Genomic DNA, 19,495 nt, shown 5'->3' with positions numbered 1-19,495 from the left:
TTCTGGTTCTCGTGTAAGGGTCACATCTCTATGTACATAAGATTTTGCGCTCTGCGGCATGTTACTACACTAGTGGTTGGTGGCTGGTTATTGGAGGACGATAGAGGGTCCTAGTCACCTGTGGAGACTGCACCTATAACCGCATACTATGCACTCTATTTCTTTTCAAGACACATTGAAAGTGAGTCTTGCTTGCTACATTCTTATAAATGCATGTTGTTTTTCTCATTTGGGGTACTTTGTACCGTCCCTTTGGTGGCTTGCTTCTTTTATATCACCTTTTAGGCTCATAGTTGGAGTTTTTGTACACCAATGGTGCTTTAGATTACTATGACAACTAGATTCCCTGTTTTTTTGTACAGTCTTGTTTATACGTCTTTTCTTGTACATTCAACTTACAGCCTAGAGAAAGTCATATTGATGAAACGCGTGTTGGCTGTTGTATCACTGGACTGGCTACTTTTCTATGGCGTCTACTTTGATTTGGATGAATACAATTTCTATCACGTTGATGTTGAACTTTATTTGACTCAGCACATCAATGACTGGACTACCAGGATGTATGTGGTGTGCCTTGGTATACTAAACAATGTATTGATATATGTTGATTGATTCTCAGTTGAAACCATTGCACACAAAGTGGTTGGGTGTTATACCAGTTTGGCACCCTTGGCAGGACTATCTGCGATCAATGGACATTGGACTTTTTACTTTATGTACACATAGGAAGTGCGAACCAAGAGCATAGCCACTTTGTGTTTGTATTACACCCCAAAACATCCACAGTTTTAGACACTTTTAGCGTTCCACTGGAACCCCTTCTTTCAGGCTCTCAAGCAGCTATACTCTCTTCTGGCACCACAAAGGAGGTGGGGAGCTAGTGTCAATATCGTTAAAGACAGTCCACAAAAACTCCCAGAACTTTAAGACTAACTCAAAGTGGATCCTCCACACTCCAGACACAAAGTTATCTGCTGTGAGATCCAGCCTCATTCACCACATGTTCTTCTGGGTCCCCATGTTCCTGTTTTGCACAAGCTTTAAAAATGAAGGTAGAGGGTTCTACTACCTAGAAGCCCAAAATATCTCACCACCTTGCACTGGCACTTTCAATAATCACCCTATTAACTGTAACAGTTTTGCATATTATTCTGACATTCGCAGGATGTACGCATGTGCACACTTACCCTACTTGGCTGCAGACCCTGTCGACATAAGTTAACCTTCTTTCAAAAGGTCGGTATTAGGAATTGCACCTCAATTCCATTTTTACCGGAGACTTACAGCGGGTAAAACTCTAGTAGGGAGATTTACAGACAAAAACAAGTAGTCTTAAAGTATTGAAACTGGGAGTTTTTAATAGTCAGAATCTGCTTTCCCACAAAGGGTTTCAGAATTAGGTAAAAAAAGCTGTCTATCAAGGATGATTCATTTTCCCAGCAGCTAATAATTTCTTCCGGTGTGGACCCATACTTCACAGAGACAAAGTCTTGTCAATCACACTGTAAATAACAAATGGCTGTTAGGTTGAATGACGGAAAGTCTGAATTACAATCGCAATAAAGCTAATGCCTTCTGTCTGTATGCTGTAATCTGGGCTAAACTAATATTTGAAAGGAATTTCAACAGAGCAATTCTTTAAGGTGAGTGACGCAGTGCCTCAGTCAAAGTCTTAATGTATTTTAATTATTATATTATCTATCATTTCTGTTGATTAGAAACGGCCAACAGACGTCTAAAGCAGTTTGAACACAAACGCTAACGAGGCTGGAAGAAAGTTAAACATGTCTCTACACCACTTATAAGTAGGGGATCAAAATAGAAACCCAGAAGTAAATTCAACACCAAAGAAATGACGGCATGCGCAAAACATAAGCTAGCAGAAATGTACACGTAGGTTTACATAAACAACGTTATCTACCATAAAATGTTGACAATGTATCCACAAAAAACAATTACTACCACTATCATGTTCATTCATGCTGAAGGAAATTCAAACAAAGGTGCTGACAGGTTTATTTCAGATCCAGTCAGATTCTGAAGGTTGAAATCGGTGGCCAATCGACCAGAAAATTCTTCAGGTCTTGTCTTAATTGATGCTGCACTGGTAGAATTATTAATGATCTGTCACCTGCTTTGAATGAGTTTTCAGACAGATTGCCATCTCTTCCTATATCGAGGACCGGTACACTGCCTCAAGGCATCCACAATGTCATACATATGGTGCGAGAAGGCATTTCATTACAGTGCAGGATTAGACAAATATAAATCAGTTTCCTCTCCTTTTACAGTGTGTTTGAGAAACCTTATCATAAACCTGAGTGCAAATTCGCTTATTCTGGTAGTTTGAATGTACACAAAGATACTACAGAGTTCTTTTAATGCACACTTTATAAATCTGTGCTTCACTGATCTGAGAACATGTGTGGTATTTTAAAATAAACCTGAACAAAGATATAATACTTCTGAATTCCCCAGAAAGAAAAGCCCTTTGCAGGCATTCCTTCGTTTAGCGTGAACATAAGCTATGGAAACTCCATCTCACCACCTATCACAATAAAACCCTCCTACAAAGCCTCGAAGTGCCGAAGACAAAAAGGGAAAGGCAATTTAATTGCCAACAGGTAAAACATTTTAGACAAGGTCTTTCCGATTTCAGTAGGTATAGTTAGGACCATGTTTCCATAGAAAACGCATTTTTTGACCTGCCTATATCTTTGTCACCGTTTGGGTTGACGAATCTTAACAAATGTTTAAAAAAAAAAAAAAAAAAAGGTATGACAGTAATTATTTTTGTGCACAAAGTTTTTGGTTGTTCTGTCAAGGGGGGGGGGGCACAAAAAAGGGGGATGGTCAGAAAATCTGCATTTCCCATGCTAATTCTCAAAGGATCTTCAAGCACAACTACAGCCCGAACTGCTGGACGGAATTCCAGGCCCTTGCATCCCACTTCAATGGCAGCCTCAACCATGACACCAGAATCTGCATCGCAGATTCTCGGAACGGACGCATCGCCTCGACTTCACAAAACATTCTTGATGCCAGACATCGCACTGCAAGCCCTCATCGATGGGATCCTCAACTATGATGCAGGACCTCACATTGCAGCCTGCTGCACCTTGAAACATGCATAATTCTGACTGTGTGACACATCTTCAGCGTGAATCCTTGAACCACTCCACAAACAAGGATTTAAGGTATTTTGTTCAGCACGCCTAACTGGGTCCCTGAAGCTGGCCCCAGCTCCACTGCGGTCAGTTTGAACCTGCAACTTTGTCCCAATCTATTTCAATCAGATATGTGCTTTTTAGCACAATTTCCAGTAAAATATTTTACATTGAATATTTCTAGTTCTGCTAATTGCATTTTTGCTGTTTTGGCCTTGTTTTATTTATTGAAACGTACTCTATTTTTCTAATGTGGTGTGGGTTCCTTGCTGTGTGATGTTTTCACTTTATTACTGTTTAAAGTGTTGCACAAATGCTTAGATGTTGCCTCTATATTAAGCTTGACTGCCCTGAGCAAAGCTACTAAGGGGTTGAGCACAGATTAATTTGGGGGGTTGCTTGTGCCTTACCCTGACAAGGATTGTGGTTAGTGCTTAACCTGGGCTCACACACCAGTCATCCAACACCTCCATTTCTTACAATATTCATCAGAAGAGCGGCAGATATTTTGGATTTACTGTTCCCTTCCATTAAGTTAAACATTGTTGCACCTGGCCTTTTTTGCAGGGTCATCCCCAGTCTTTTTGTCTCCTTCCTCCTAATTTTTCTGACCAGTTTTCATTGGCTTTAGGATTCTCAGCACTTTACCAACAGTGCTAAAGTGCATATGCTCTCTGGGTAAATTGTACTGTTTATCCATGATTGGCATATTTGATTTACTGGTAAGTCCCTAGTAAAGTGCACTAGAGGTGCCCAGGGCCTGTAAATCAAATGCAACTAGGGGGCCTGCAGCAGTGGTTGTAGCACCCACATTAGTGGCCCTGTAAACATGGCTCGGACCTGCCACTGCAGTGTCTGTGAGTGCAGTTTTAAACCCACTTGCCAGGCCTAAACTTTCCCTTTTACTTCATGTCAGGAACCCCTAAGGTAGGCCCTAGGTAGCCCCAGGGGCAGGGTGGAGTGTATTTTTAAGGTAGGACTTATACTAGTGTGTTTTATATGTCCTAACAGTAAAATACATCCAAATTCGTTTTTTTTTGTTTTTTACTGTGCAAGGCCTATCCCTCTCATAGGTTAACATGGGGGCTGCCTTTAAATATCCTTAACGCGCGGATAAAAATGCGGAGTTTAGGTTCTCTGAACTCACAATTTAAAAATACATCTTTAGTGAAGTTGTTTTTTAAATTGTCTGTTTGAAAATGCCACTTTTAGAAAGTAGGTATTTTTTTGCCTAAACCATTCTGTGACTCTGCCTGTTTGTAGATTGTCTGTCTGGGTTAGTTTGACAGTTGGACTGCTTTGTACCTCTCTAGACAGTGGCACAAAAGGGGATGGGGTGTAGCCTGCATATCCTGATGAGCCATCTGAGCTAGGGGGGAGGGAGGAGTGGTTGTTCAATCCCGAAAGGACTGTGCCTGTCCTCACACAATGCAGTCTCCGACCCACTGGTGTGCGTCTGGGCCCTGGCTGCGCCAACACCCTCACTCCACTCAAGAAAACCACCAACACCCGCGCCAACAAGAAAGCTCCCTGGTTCACTGCAGACCTTCAGGCCTCCAAACGAGAATGCCGGAAAGCCGAGAAGATCTTGCGCCAAGAACAATCAGAAAGCAACTACGCCGCCCTCAAATCAGCCATCCACAATCACCACCAGCTCATCCGGACCACCAAAAGATATTTCTACAAAGAACAAATTCACAACAACGTGCACAACAGCAAGGAGCTATTCAGCATCATCAAGGAACTCACCAACCCCAAGTCCTGCTCCGCCAACCCACCCCACTCGCAAGACCTCTGTGACTCCCTCACCACCACCTTTCACCGCAAGATCACAGACATCCATGGAAGCTTGCACCTCCGTCCCCCACCACCACCACTGCCAAGGTCGACCCCTTCGGACCCTGCCGCACCAACGTACCGAGCGCCTGGACCCCCACCAACGATGAGGAAACCACCAAGACCATGAACACCATCTACTCCGGCTCTCCCGCTGAGCCCTGCCCTTATCACGTCTTCAATGAAGCCAGCCAAATCATCATTCCCCAGGTCCGGACCATCATCAGCAGCTCCTTCGAGACCGCCATCTTCCTGGAGAGCTGGAAACACGCTGAAGTCAACGACTTGCTCAAAAGCCCAAAGCTGACCCCGAAGACCTCAAAAACTACAGACCTATCTCCCTACTCCCCTTCCTTGTGAAGGTCATTAAGAAGATAGTCAACAACCAACTTTCCCGCTTCCTGGAGGACAGCGACATACTCAACGTCTCCCAGTCCGGATTCTGCAAGACTCACAGCACGGGAGCCCGCTTTTCGCCTACACCTACCACGTCATGGGCAGGTTCGACAAAGGTGAAACCGCTGCCCTCATCTTCCTTGACCTTTCCGCAGCTTTCGATACCATCTGTGACCACACCCTTCTCAAATGCCTCTTCGACGCTGGAATTCGCCACAGAGCCCTGGACTGGCTCACCTCCTTCCTGTCTGGAAGAACCCAAAGAGTCCACCTCCCCCCGTTCCTGTCTAAGGCCACCAAGACCATCTACGGAGTTCCCCAGGGATCCTCACTCAGCCCCACCCTCTTCAATGTCTACATGACTCCACTCACCAACCTCTTCCAATCCCAAGGCCTCAACCTCGTCTCCTATGCAGACGACACTCAGCTCATCATCTCTCTCACGAAGGACCCCTCAACCGCTAAGAACAACCACCACACCGGACTCCACGCCATCGCCAACTGATGGAAAGCAAGCCGCCTCAAGCTGAATTTGGAGAAGACCGAGATCATCATCTTCGGTCCCAACAGATCAGCATGGGACGACTCCTGGTTGCCTGCCACTCTGGGGTCAGCCTCAACGCCCACCACCCACACACACAACCTCGGCTTCATACTGGACTCTTCCCTTTCTCTGTGACCGAGCAAGTCAATGCCATCTCGCCCTCATGCATCAATACCCTTTGAATGCTTCGCAAGACCTTCAGATGGATTCCCATGGAAATCCGAAGAACGGTCACCCACGCCCTCGTCAGCAGCAGACTGGACTACGGCAATGCCCTCTATGCTGGAACAATGGCCAAGCTCCAGAAGAAACTCCAGCGCATCCAGAACACCTCAGCATGACTCATCCTCAACCTCCCTTGCCACAAACACATCTCAGCCCACCTCAGAGACCTCCACTGGCTACCCGTCAACAGAAGGATCATCTTCAAACTCCTAATCCACGCTCCCAAAGCTCTCCACGACACCGGACCGGCCTATCTCAACGAGCGTCTCAACTTCCACGTCCCGACATGCCAGCTCTGGCACATCTCTGACATGTCAGCTCTGGGTACATCTGCCGCCGGTTGTGGTACGGTGTATGCGGGGGGTGGTTATAAGGGCGAGGTTGGCTCTGCTCTGCCAACCTCGCCCTTATAACCACCCCCCGCATACACCGTACAACAACCGGTGGCAGATCCTTCTCCCACCTTGCCGCCAAAACCTGGAACTCCCTCCCCATCAGCCTACATATGACCCAGGACCTCCTGACGTTCAGGAAGCACCTCAAGACCTGGCTCGTCAAGCAGTAGCAACCTCCCCCCCCCCAAGCGCCTTGAGACCCTGCCGGGTGAGTAGCGCACTTAACAAATTACTGATTGATTGACTGATTGGCCCGGACAAGGAAGGATCCTGCAAATACTTGAGACTTTGCTTTAAAGTTTGCCAAAAGAAAGAAGAAGACCCAAAACCCCAGACTTTTAGAATCTTTCTGGAATCAAGAGGAACCTCTGCCAAGGAGAAGGGCTGAAGAGCTGGAGGAGGAGTACTGTCCCTTGGCTGTGTTGCTTTGCTGGACTGGCCTACAGTTGCTGCTTCTGCCTGAAAAAGAGTGCAACAGGTGAACTTTACTGTGTGTTCTGCTTGAGAAAGTTCTCCAAAGGCTTGGAGTAGAGATTGCTGCCTGTTGGAAGTCTCAAGGACACCAAAGACTTCAGTTTCCTCAACCTGCAACACTTTGAGTTGTGTGTTTTGTGCTGTTCAAGAGGAGAAACCACTGCAACGCCGCCAACAACGCCTCTGGGCTGCACTGTGACCAGCCAACACCGACACAGTCATCGAATGACTTCACCGAGCCGCTGCTCTCACGGCGTCCTGTTGGCCCCGCACTGACATTGGTGCCACTGCCTGCACAGTGGCCTGAGGACACCGCTCGTGAGGAGCACAAAGCACTGTCCTGCACCTCTGGTCCATCGACACCATCATCATCATCATCGACTCCAGTGTCATTACCAGGCATCCTGCCTGCACCGTGGACTGTGGACACCGCTTGCGAGGGTCACGAAGCACCATCCCGTAATGCACCACTGGCTTGGGCCTACCAACAGTGCTTCAGCAACTATGAGGCTGCTGCTTGCACCGTGTCCTGGTGCCACCACTCGTCGCACCACCCCGCTTCACACCGCAGCCCTGGTCTCATTGACACCGCTGGACGCTGTCACTGAGCTTCTGCCTGCACCGTGACCTGTGGACACCACACGTCGCATTGTCCCGCCCCACTTCGCACCGCAGCCCCAACGCCATCCATGCCACAGCTCCTGAATTCATCAGCCTGGAGTTCTATCAGCAGTGTGTGTGACTTCAAGGATCCGATGACTCCAGAACAGACACTGCAACGCCAGAAACACCGCTCTCTGGAACTCTCTGCGAGGTTCACTACACCCTGCAAATCCAAGGTACTGTGTAGGGGTCTTCCCAACAACATAGCTGGCCCGCGACGCCGCGGCTGGCCTGAACTGTTGGTTTTGTTGATCACGATGCCGGGATAGCCCCAGGTGGAGCTATCGACTTCAAGGAACTGTATTTTTAAGATAAATCTTACAAAATTCATATCTTTATTACTGTATGTTGGATTCTTATAGTTTTGGTCTTGTTTTGCCCAGATAAATATTGGCTATTTCTCTAAAACTGGTGTGGTGTCCTTTTGTAGTATTTTCACTTATTACTGTGTTTTATGTACAAATGCTTTACACATTGCTTCTGAGATAAACCTGACTGCTCATGCCAAGCTACCAAGGGGGTGAGCAGGGGTTATCTGAGTGGGTATCTCCTTTATCCTTACTAGAGTAAGGGTCCCGACTTGGACAGGGTGCAATCCGACTGCCAACTAGAGACCCCATTTCTCACAAACATCAAAACCCTTGAGAAAGTTTTACAGGCCAAACTATCCTCATCAGAGCCCTTCAATGAGGCCCTAACAGACACCCTCATGGGCACTTGGACCAATCCCTGCTCTTGCCCACCAGTAAACAGATAGGGGGTACATCTACACAGACTCACAGCACCCCACTCCAGAGATTCAGGTACAACCTGCTTCTACATGCATGGTAGCACCAATTCTTCTCTGACCACCCTCCACCCCTCCCCAGACAGAAAATCAAAGTGAATTGAGGCATTAGGGAAGTGAATGTTTTCTTTAACTAGCTTCGCCCTTCTTTTCGTCAATGCCAGATGCTTACTAGGAAGGGGCTCCAATGCCTTGTGTCACTAAAACCTTTCTAGCAGACTCAGAGGAATTCACACTAATTTGTCACAGATGATTCAAGATGGCCAGAGTGCTGCTAGGTACATCATCCAGTTGGGCCTAGATACAATTGACTGTTTAGGCAGAGAAGTTGCTCCTAGAGTAGCACTTTAGTAGCACCACACAGATAGAATCCACAGGCTTTGTGGATAATGTTCAGGCATCATTCATGGACATGCCATTTGATAGGGATCACCTTCTGGGAGAAAGCAGCCTCCACCCTTATGCGCTTTAAAGAAAGCAGAGCTAATGCAGACTCACTCAGTTTTTCCACATCCGTAAGGCAGTATCAACAGCAATTTTGCCCACCTTTCCAACAGTGGCTGCCCCAGTCTGTTTGGAGTTGGGAATCCGTTACGCAACACCCAGACCCGCAGGGATAACAACCCACCCGGTTACCAGCCCTTACGGTAGAATCCTCCAAACTACTTTAGTTTGTCGATAGTGGAAAATGCCCAGCCATGACAGGCAGGATAAGACATTTTCTCTGTGGGAGAAACATGATTACATCTGACAGGTGTGTGCTACAGACAGTCTATTGAGGCTATTCACTGTCATTCATTTCTATTCCACCACATCTTCTACCATCATTTGAGAGGCTCTTGGAGGACAATTTGTCAATTCTATTGCAGGAGGTAAAGGAGTGGTGTGCTACCCAAGATATTTGATCATGCCAAAAAAAGAAAGACTCATAGTCACATTCTTGGCCTTTAACCACTCAATTCCTTCCTGCAGGAAAGACAAATTCAAGAAGCTCTCACTGATCCATGTTCCAGGTGCCCTGGACCTGGCAGAGTGTACGATGCCACCTGATACCCAGGAAGATTTTTTCTAGTTCCTTCTCCTGCAAGCCCAATGAGGCTACCTGTGGTTCCAGGTGAGCATTTTCATTTTTTGTGCTCTTCTTTCTCCTCTCCATTGTCGAATAGGTGTTTGCAATGTTGATGGCAGTGATCACTGCCCATTTTCAGAGACCAGGTGTTGGAAATGGTGCCTCAGCAGGATCACTCCTAAACATTTTGCCTTCTTCCACTTCTTTTTCTGACCTCATTTTGCTGGCTTTAGGACTGCTAACCAGTGCTTAAGTACATGTGCTCTCTCCCCAAAAACATGGTAACATTGGCTCATACCCAACTGGCATATTTCATTTACTTGTAAGGCCCCAGTAAAGTGCACTACATGTGCCCAGGATCTGTAAATTAAATGCTACTAGTTGGCATGCAGCACTGATTGTGCCACCCACATAAGTAGCTGCTTAACCATGTCCCAGGCCTGCCATTGCAAAATCTGTGTGTGCAGTTTCACTACCACTTCCACTTGGCAAGCCCTAAACCCCCCCTTTTTTTACATATAAGTCCCCCCTAAGGTTGGCCCTAGGTAACCCAGATGGCAGGGTGCTATGTAGGTAGGACATGTACCTGTGTATTTTATATGTCCTTGTAGCGGAAAACTCCTCAATTGGCTTTCCACCACTGTGAGGCCTGCTCCTTTCATAGGATAGCATTAGGGCTACCCTCATATACTGTGAGTGGTATAACCAGGTCATATTTAGTATGGCCAGAATGGTAATAGAAAATCCTGCTTATCGGTGAGATTGGATTTTACATTACTATTTTAGAAATGCCACTTTCAGAAAGCGAGCATGTCTCTGCACTTAAAATCTATCTGTGCCTTACAGCCGGTCTCCAATATGAGTCTGTGCTGAGCTGGTTGACAGGTCCCTTGTGCATGTCACCCAGACAACCACAAACACAGGGTAATCAGTCACACCTGCACTCATCTGCATACTGAATGGGTCTTTCTGGGCTGGGAGGTTGAGGGCCGACACCTACATTTCAAAGGCTAGTGGCCTGCCCTCACACAATGGACGGCCAAACCCCCTACTGGAACACTGGCAGACAGACCTGTAATGAAAGGGGACCTTGTGCACTTCAAAAACACTCTTTGATGTCTACCCCACTTTAAAGTAATTTTTGGTTATATATACTGGGTCTCTGACCCCACCAACTCAGACACTTCTGGACCTGAACCAGCAACCTATCAAGAGGAACTCCCTGGCTGCCCAAAGGACTCATCTGGAGTGATTTACTATGACGGACTGCCCTACTGTTGCCCTGCTGTCCTTTGACTTTGGAGAAGTGCTCTCCAAGGGCTTGGATTGAGCTTGCCTCCTGTTTTCTGAAGTCTCAGGGCCAAAAACAGTCTTCAAGGAAACTGCGTGTGCGCCGAAAATCGATGCACAGCCTGCCGGAAAATGATGCATAACCTGCCCTGTGACGAGGAAATCACGGAACAGCCGAACCAGAACAACGCAGCCAGACTTTACAAGCAAAGATCGATGCAGCGCCTGCAATGTAATAGGAAATTTGATGCACAGCTCTACAGGATCAAAGCACAGCGAAGCTGGAACAATGCAGTCTATCTTCCTGAGTGAGGAATCGAAGCAGCGCCTGCTGCGATAGAGAATTCAATGCATCGCCTTCCGGATCGATGCAATGCCTGTGGACTTATTCCTGCATGCCCAGGATTTTCCCTATATCATTCTTGTGCATTCAAAGATCCCAACATCGGAGTGAGTAACCAAGTCTCTGCGCTGGCAATCAAAGCAAAGCCCCTTGCAGCTTGGAAAGAACAGCACATCATCTGTGCCACATCAGAAAATCCGACGCACACCTTATTTTTCAATGCATCTCTTCCTATGCGGTCTCTGTGCGTGGTAATTTTAAAGCAAAACAGGTACTTTGTGCAAACAAGAGAACTGTTGATTTCTAATACTTAAGACTCTTTTTAATATTACAAAAGTGATATCTCAACTTGTGCTTATTAAATCTTTATCGCTTTGACCTTAATTTAATCAGATAAATATCAGATATTTTTTTAAACCATTGTGGTGTATGTTTGTGGTGTTTTCACTGTGTTACTGTATGATTTATTGCACAAATACTTCACACATTGCCTTCTAATTTAAGCCTGACTACTCACTGTCAAGCTACCGGAGGTTGGGCACAGGATAACTTTGATTGTGTACAACTTACCCTGACTAGGATTGTGGTCCCTATTTGAACAAATGTGTATATCTCTGCCAACTAGAGACCCCATTTCTAACACCTGGGTACCAGCCTTCCACCAACTCCAGGACTGGCCTTTGAAGGTCAGTTCTTCTTGGACATTCACAGAACACCTCCATGTGATGATGACTCATCACATCACTGCAGTTTAAGATAAACCTACCACATACGTATGTGACTCCTTCGGTGAGGATCCATATCATTGGAACCATCCTGTACACAGTACAGTTCTGGGCCTTTCCTCCACATGAATAAGTCCAGGGCATTTGGACTATGATTCTGATGTTTCAGCCTCTGTGTCCTGGGTTTCAAAGAGAATGGTCCTAGACTTCAAAGGCTTCTTGTCTCATGAATTTTGCTCATCGGCCATGCCAAATGGAAAATGCAGACTTTGCAGTGGAATCTGAAGTCTCAGTGGATGCAACACAAAAAAAACTGCCAGATTCCATCCAGGTTCCAGAGGAAACTGCAAAAGTTCTGCAGCTGCTGCTGCTCAATCACAATTGAACCATCAGCAAACCTCTCTCCCTACCCCACCTATTTATCACATCTGGGCTGGAAATGTAATCTGACAGATGTGGCAATCAGAGGATTCTGGTCTTGGTAGAGAAACACTTCCACATAAATGTTATATTGTTGAGGGGCAATATCTCTCTTGCTCCATCAAGGGGAGGATGGTTGAAAGCCTTCACGCCATCGATCAATGGGAGGCTGGTCCACGTCCTCACGGACAGCACTACTGCCATGTGGTATTGCTACAAGCAGGGTGGAGTAGGGGTCTGGCCCCTGCACCAGGAGGCTGTGCATCAATGAGACAGGCGGACTGTCAGGGCATCTCCTTGATAGTGCACACCTAGATGGATTTTTAAATAACAGCATAGATAAGCTCAGCCAGTGATGCGTGGAGGGTCATGAATTTCTGGAGTTGGTACAGGGTGTTTCCAACAATGGGGCAAAGCCCTGGCTTGATCTCTTCCCCACCACTGATAATAATCAGAGTCTACGCGTTGGAGTTCCCAAGACTGCTCCCTTGGTGCCACATTCCACATACAGTGGCTACTACCTCTCCTGCCCTGAGTTCTAAAGAAGATCAGGTATGACCAGGCCTAATTCTTCCTCATGACACCGCATTGGGGTAGGAAAGTGTGCAACCCAAAATTTCAGGCATAAGCATATGTCATCCAATCAGGATGCCATTTCCAGAGGATTTTCAGTTGCAGCGGCAAGGTAGGGTCTTGCATCTGGGCCACTGCAATCTACACCTACATGCATGGATGTTGAGTAGAAACAATTAACTTCATTATATCTACCTTCCAAAGTAGTGGATGTCATCTTGTCAGTCAGGCTTCATTCTACAAAATCTGTTTATGCCGGATAAAGGGACAAGTTTGGGCTTGGAGTGGCACATGTAACGCAGACCCCATTCAGATCACAACTGTCACATGCGTTATTGTTTGTTTTGTCTTTCACCCAGGACAGCCTTGCAGCAGGCATCCCTAAAGGTTGCCTGTTTACCCTTTCACCCTTTTTGCAGTTACTGGTCCAGCTGCCTTTGTAAAAATCATCTATTGTGAAGTATTTCCTCAAAGGTTTGGTCCATGTTTTTCTCAAAGTCATTTGTGATACCTCAGTGAGTCCTTAAATTGATCCTCACTTTTCTTATGTGTACCCCATTCAAACCAATAAATAGATGTCCCCTAATTCTGAAAACAGTTTTCCTTCTCATGATCACTTCAGCTCATCGCATGGGTGATCTTCAACTCTTGCAGTCCAGCCGCCTTACACCACCTTCTTTCAAGATAAATTGGTGCTATGGACTAGAGCAGACTTTTTACCTAAGTTTCTGACTCCCTTTCATGTAAGCTCATATATTACACTCATAACATTCTTTGCTACACCTCACCCCTCAAAAGAGGAGGAGAGACTCCATTGTTCGGATCCCCAAAAAGTGCTCAACTTTTACATCAATGGCACCAAAGACAATTAGGTGAATGATCGGTTGTTTGTAGGGTTCTCTTAGGCAGATGAGGATGTTAGCCAGATGGATAGTCCTGTGCATTAAGAACTGCTGTTTTGTTCAAGAAGCAGCCCTTTCCGCCATTATGGACTCACTCCGCTAAAGCCAAAATGCTACTACTGAAGTGGCACGTGGTGCGCCTGTCCTTGATATTTGTCTGGTTGCTACAGGAGAATAGGTGCACATGTTCAAACAGCACAACTAATGTGACAGCCAGGCCTGATGGGAAGGGCATTTGGGCTCTTCGGTCCTTTGGAATAATTGTGTCATTCCACAGACCCACTACTGTATTTGTTACGAAGTTGAGGATTCTGAGCTTAGAAGTATCCATCAGAAAAACAAGTGACTTACCCTCAGTAACTCTCTTCTCTTTCTGGTGTATACTCTAGCTAACAACAAATGGTGACTTGCAAATGACATCCATACTCATACCTCCCGATCTTTGGAATGGACTCTTTTTCTATCTAAAAAGGTCATAATTTAGAGATCTTCACACTGGTATGAACAACTGGTCTTTGGGCTCCTATTCTGATGACGCTGACAATGTCTAGAAAGAAAGTGATTTTAGCGCACTTGAACAGCACCTATATGTGATTTCATTCATCACTTCTGGAGCACAGCGAAGTTGACCCAAAGCCGCACATTGCCACCTATCAGTGTGCTGGGACAATACTGAAAAGTCTTGCAGGTCCAGTCTGACATGTAGTATTTTTGTAGTTGAGGAATCTGTGGTTGAATAGAGTATTCACCAGAAAGAACGCTACTGGAGGTAAGTAACTTGTTCTTTGAGTATGCTTATGCAAATAGCCTAATACAATATAATTGTTATTGCATCAGTTATGACATTTCAAAGTGGAGATTGCCACAAGAAGGTAGAATCAGTTATACCTACGCTCTATCACCTCAGTTTAGGATAAATGAAAAATACCACAGCAAGCTTGGGAATTGTACTTCTTAGTCTACTGTATTTGCTAGCAACCTCTCCTCGTGCTTAGAGTTTTACACAGCTCTACTGCGCGTAAATGAATCAACACATCCAGTGAATACTAACCAGGTAAAAAAAAAAAAAAAAAAAAAAAAACTTTCCCTAACATAACATGTCACTTTGACCTATTTTACTCAGCAAAATAATCTGGACATTTTATAGTGCAATATCCAACCATGATAGTATTCTTCTCCGAGAACAAGACTCAAGCTCCACTCACATACAGAGATGTAAAAGGAGAAACAACAGAACATGGTGTTAGAAGCACATGCCGGTCTTAGCAAAAGCCTGGGTCTTACTCTGCATGTTTTCCACGTTTTTTCACTCTTCGTGTACCTTAGTGATCACACAACAGATACAAAATTCAAGAAGAGAAGACTTTCAGAAATGAGCTTCTTATGGGACTTTTTTGGTTGGGCCAGTTTCCTGGACACATATCCGCAGCTACTCCGGGGAGAACTGGAAACTAAACATTCTACCAACAGAGGCCTAAACCTGTAGGTATTTCTGCTCTTCACCATGGACGTCTATCCACCAAAATGTCAGGTGTAGGGGAAGTGACAACACACGTCATGTCATCTTTACTTTCACTCACACATGCTGACACAAACACACATCCACTCATACATACGGTCCCCTAAACATAAGCAGACTCTCTACCGCAAGTATGAACACAACATACATGTAAAAGTGTTTTTATACTTACTACAGCTACCCAGGAGGGTCATATTCCAGCTATATATTATTTCACTAATAGTGAATATTAATAATAGTAATAGTGAATAATATTATTTCAGGAATAATTAATAATATATTATTCACTATTAGTGTAACAAAAAACCTGATGGCAGTGGAGCCCCAGCGTCCATAAGGAGGAGCTGCACCTGTGTCCCTGGCACTGATTTTGCCACCTTTGAGGCCAGGGGTCACAAAGGCGAGGCCAAGGGTCACAGAGGCAGTACCAGGGGTCGCAAGGGACAAAAAGGGGGTGACCCCTGGAGACCCCTAAATGACGTCCATGGTCTTCACTTAAACCCAACGTCATCTGCTGAATGCACCACCCATGAGCAGTTTCAGGACGCGGGTCATAGAAAGCATGGAATACCAAAGGCCGCTTCTGGGAGCACACTCCAAGACAGCTGAATTTTCAAGACACTGACATTGATGAAGATGTCAAGAACAACTAGAACTGTTTGATAATGACAAAAAGGCAACATGGAAAAATGCCACATCGTATTTTTAACTCTTTGTTATTAGTATCTCGACGTTTTCTTTCTTCTTTATGTTACGATGCTCCTTTTACAATGTTGTGTTAGTAAATAACGACTATGGTGGTCTTTCAAGAGCAAACACTGATGAAGGCATAGTTGTTCTATTGAGTTGATGAATTCATGCTATTACCAAGAGTATTCAAGAAAGCATATTGTATCGATTACTTTAAATATGTATCGTGGTTGTTCTTCACACAGTCAATTCTGTAAGTGGTTTGAGAAGTGATGTAAGGAACACCTGTATGCCCAGGGAGGTGATAACATTAAAATGTGCTTATATTTTCAGTAGCGTGCTAATGTTATTAGTAAAAGTGCTTGCAAGAACTCCTTGAAATATGTTTATGCATAATCACTCATTGAGTTAATTCTGAGAAGTTATGCGTTTAAGGCCTTCAAAATCCGTTGTTTCACATTGAATTTCACGAAACTTAAAGCACAAGAAAGAAATGAATAAAGCTGCCACCTAGGTGAATGTGATAGTGAAAGTGAAGACAACATGGGTTAATAAAGACAAAGTGCTCTAAACACACTAAACATATTAATTGCACATACTCACAATGCACAGAGACATTGGCAGGTGACGAGGACGAGTTCCCAAGGGTATTGTGAGCCATGCAGTGATAACGCCCAGAATTCTCAGATGTAACCTTCGTCCAATTCAATGCAGATGAATTCACGTTCATTAGGAGGCCATCTTTGTACCAGGTGTATCTGGTGACTGGAGGGTTACTGCTGCTAACCCGGCATGCTATTGTGAGAGGAGCTCCTTCAACGGGATTGGGTTTCACAATTACTTGAACTTCTTTGGGAGCATCTAGAAAACACAATATAACTGTATGTTCTTTGACCAAATAGAGAGCCAAACGGTTCCAAGGATTTATGAACCTGCAAGAGGTCAATGGATGTTTTTTGAGCAGATAATCCCTTGCAAAGCCATCAAAGTCAACCAAAGCAGCACACCAAGCTTCCAAGCCTGAAGCTGTAGCATTGAACAATTAAATGACAAATCGTAGGTGCAATAAAATATTGTAATAAGCCGCCAGTTATAGTTAATACCAATCAGGTTTTAATTCTTCGTAACGGGATTGGAATTCAATATCTTGCTGAAACAAACACAAACTGAAGAAAATACTGACAAGTGCAGTAGATTTTCAATAGAAGCTCTTCTCCCCAGACTGGTGATTTGCTTGTTTGGTTGTAAAGACCAGAGAGTGAATGAACGAGAGGAGTCAAAAGTTGGATGAATCTGAAAATGGACGCATAGATGGATACGTGAATTGTCACATAAATGAGTAAGTGCAATGATGATGCTTGATTAAGCATCTGAACCGAAGAAAGTCTGAGTCAGCCCTGTGGGAATTCAAACCTTTTGCTTTGCAGGCAGGCATGTCTAAAATAGGTTTATTAATCAACTGAAGATTAAACAATAGGTAGTGCCTATATGGCAGCAAGGCAACTTTCTTTATCTGGCAAAATCCACTCGTTTATAAATGTCTCAAAGCTTTGAATTGCCCATCGTTGGCAGGTTTTCAAACGCAGAGACAGTATGATGAAATGTGAAAAGGAACTCAAAACATACTAGCGCGTTGTAGTGATTTTGGTTTGATTTTAATTTTATAAAGCGCTTAAAAGCCCGGGTGCGTTTTGGTGCTACTACTGCACCGAACAAAGGAGCCAAAAGTAATACTACTCAATTTCTTAAAAAGCCAGGTCTTAAGGGATTTCCTAAAAGAAAGATCAGAGTGGTTCTTTAAGGCTACGGAAGGGAGTTCCGCAGCTTTATCGCCAGAAGGAAAAAAGTCTACCTCCTCACAACGCTCTTTTGAACGTTGGCAGCACAAGATTCTTTGCATCAGAGGATCCGTGAGTCATGGAAGGGGTATACCAAATGCATCTGTCCTCAAGGGAGCTTGAACTATTTTATATAAGGCCTTGAATGCTATGCAAAGGGCCTTAAATTCTAACCTCTTCCTGACGGAAAGCCAATGCAATCTAGTGAGAGCTTGCTTCACAGAATGGATGTTTAGGAATGCCCGTCAAAAGTCAAGCTGCTGCATTCTTTAACAACTGAAGTTTGTGGATCAGCCTTTTCTGAAGACCCACATAAAGAGCATTAACATAATCCAACCTGGATAAAATAAGCAACACAACAACAGACCTGCATGTCTTGGGGAACAAGCGGGCACATTTTTCTGATTATTTTTAAAGTAAAAAGGATTGCTGACTTAAGGGAATTCACCTGATCTTCAAGGTTAAACATATTGTCAATAATCCCAAGGTTCTGCGCTTTCTGATTTGGTACAGGAAGAGTTCCCATTTCATGAGGCCACCAACTAGGGGACCAAAAGGAGGTGTCAGTGCCCAGAATTAGGACCTCAGTTTTACCAAAATCTAACTCCAAGCAATTTTACTTCATCATTCATTTACCTGAGACATGCATGTGCTGAATTTTAAACCTGTGTCCCCAGGATTGCTGGAGATTGATACCACAATCTGTGTGTCATCGGCATAAGACACTACTGAGAACCCAAAAGATTTAATTAGCCTGGCTAGAGGAGTGACATATAGATAAAACAAAGTTGGGCTCAATGATGAACCTTGAAGCACCCCGCAAGACAAGCAAAACTGATCAGAGACAAACTCACCTAGCGCAACATGCTGCTCTCTCTTAGAGAGAAAATATTTTATCAGGTTAAGGGCGACCCTAATGATCACCAACTCAATGAGTCGGTCAATCAGGATAACATGACTGACCGTATGAAAAGCTGTTGAGAGGTCCAAAAGAATCAAGGCAGTCTCACCACCATGACCTGGAATAGATTTCAATTCCTCTAGTGCGGTCTCAGTACTGTGAGCAAATACAAACCCTTACTGAGAAGGGTCTACCGGACCATGATAGTCTATAAAAGATGTAAGTTCATCACTTTCTCCATTAATTTAGCTGGAAAATGTATCCTTGAAATGGGCCTAAAATAACTGGGCTCTAGCTGTTCCAGCCCATATTTTTTTTTTTTTGTTAGTAAAGGTAGATAGAAGTATTTTTTTCAGTTCTGCGGGAAATAGGCAGTAATAATTATTTCATTAAAAATCATGTCCAGTTGGGACCCCAGTATGTGCGGGCGAAGACTGACAATTTTTGGAGGGGAAGGATCTAATGGAGATCAGGATTTGGTGGTTAGGATTATGTTGGATACTTGCTCAGTACTTAGCAAGGAGATTTTTTCAAAGACTGCCAAGGTCTGTTGATCTGCCATGATGGGTGAAGCAGTAGCAGTTGCAATCTTGTTAATCATCAAGAGTCATAATCTTCCTTCACTTTATATTGAAATAACTTAGCTAAAGTATTGCAGAATTATTGACCACCACTATTGCTATTAGTTTCTGGCATTTTTGCTAGCCTTTGTATGGTATTAAAAAGTTCTTTGGCGGA

The 19,495-nt window shown here is 44.5% G+C and overlaps 1 protein-coding gene across 1 annotated transcript in view; it reads right to left on the bottom strand.

Moving 5' to 3' along the window:
* The window catches only part of LOC138246436 (B-cell receptor CD22-like), a 338,718-nt gene that overhangs the window by 108,605 nt on the left and 210,618 nt on the right, over positions 1-19,495 (bottom strand). Inside the window, exon 6 of the mRNA XM_069201047.1 lies at positions 16,622-16,879. Within this exon, the coding sequence (XP_069057148.1) occupies positions 16,622-16,879 (258 nt within the window). The remainder of the gene's footprint in view (positions 1-16,621; positions 16,880-19,495) is intronic.

This window comes from Pleurodeles waltl, chromosome 7, assembly GCF_031143425.1.
Source record: "Pleurodeles waltl isolate 20211129_DDA chromosome 7, aPleWal1.hap1.20221129, whole genome shotgun sequence".
NCBI classification, from domain to species: domain Eukaryota; kingdom Metazoa; phylum Chordata; class Amphibia; order Caudata; family Salamandridae; genus Pleurodeles; species Pleurodeles waltl.
The sequence above is the reverse complement of the archived record's forward strand: the minus strand, read 5'-3'. Positions and strand labels throughout refer to the sequence as shown.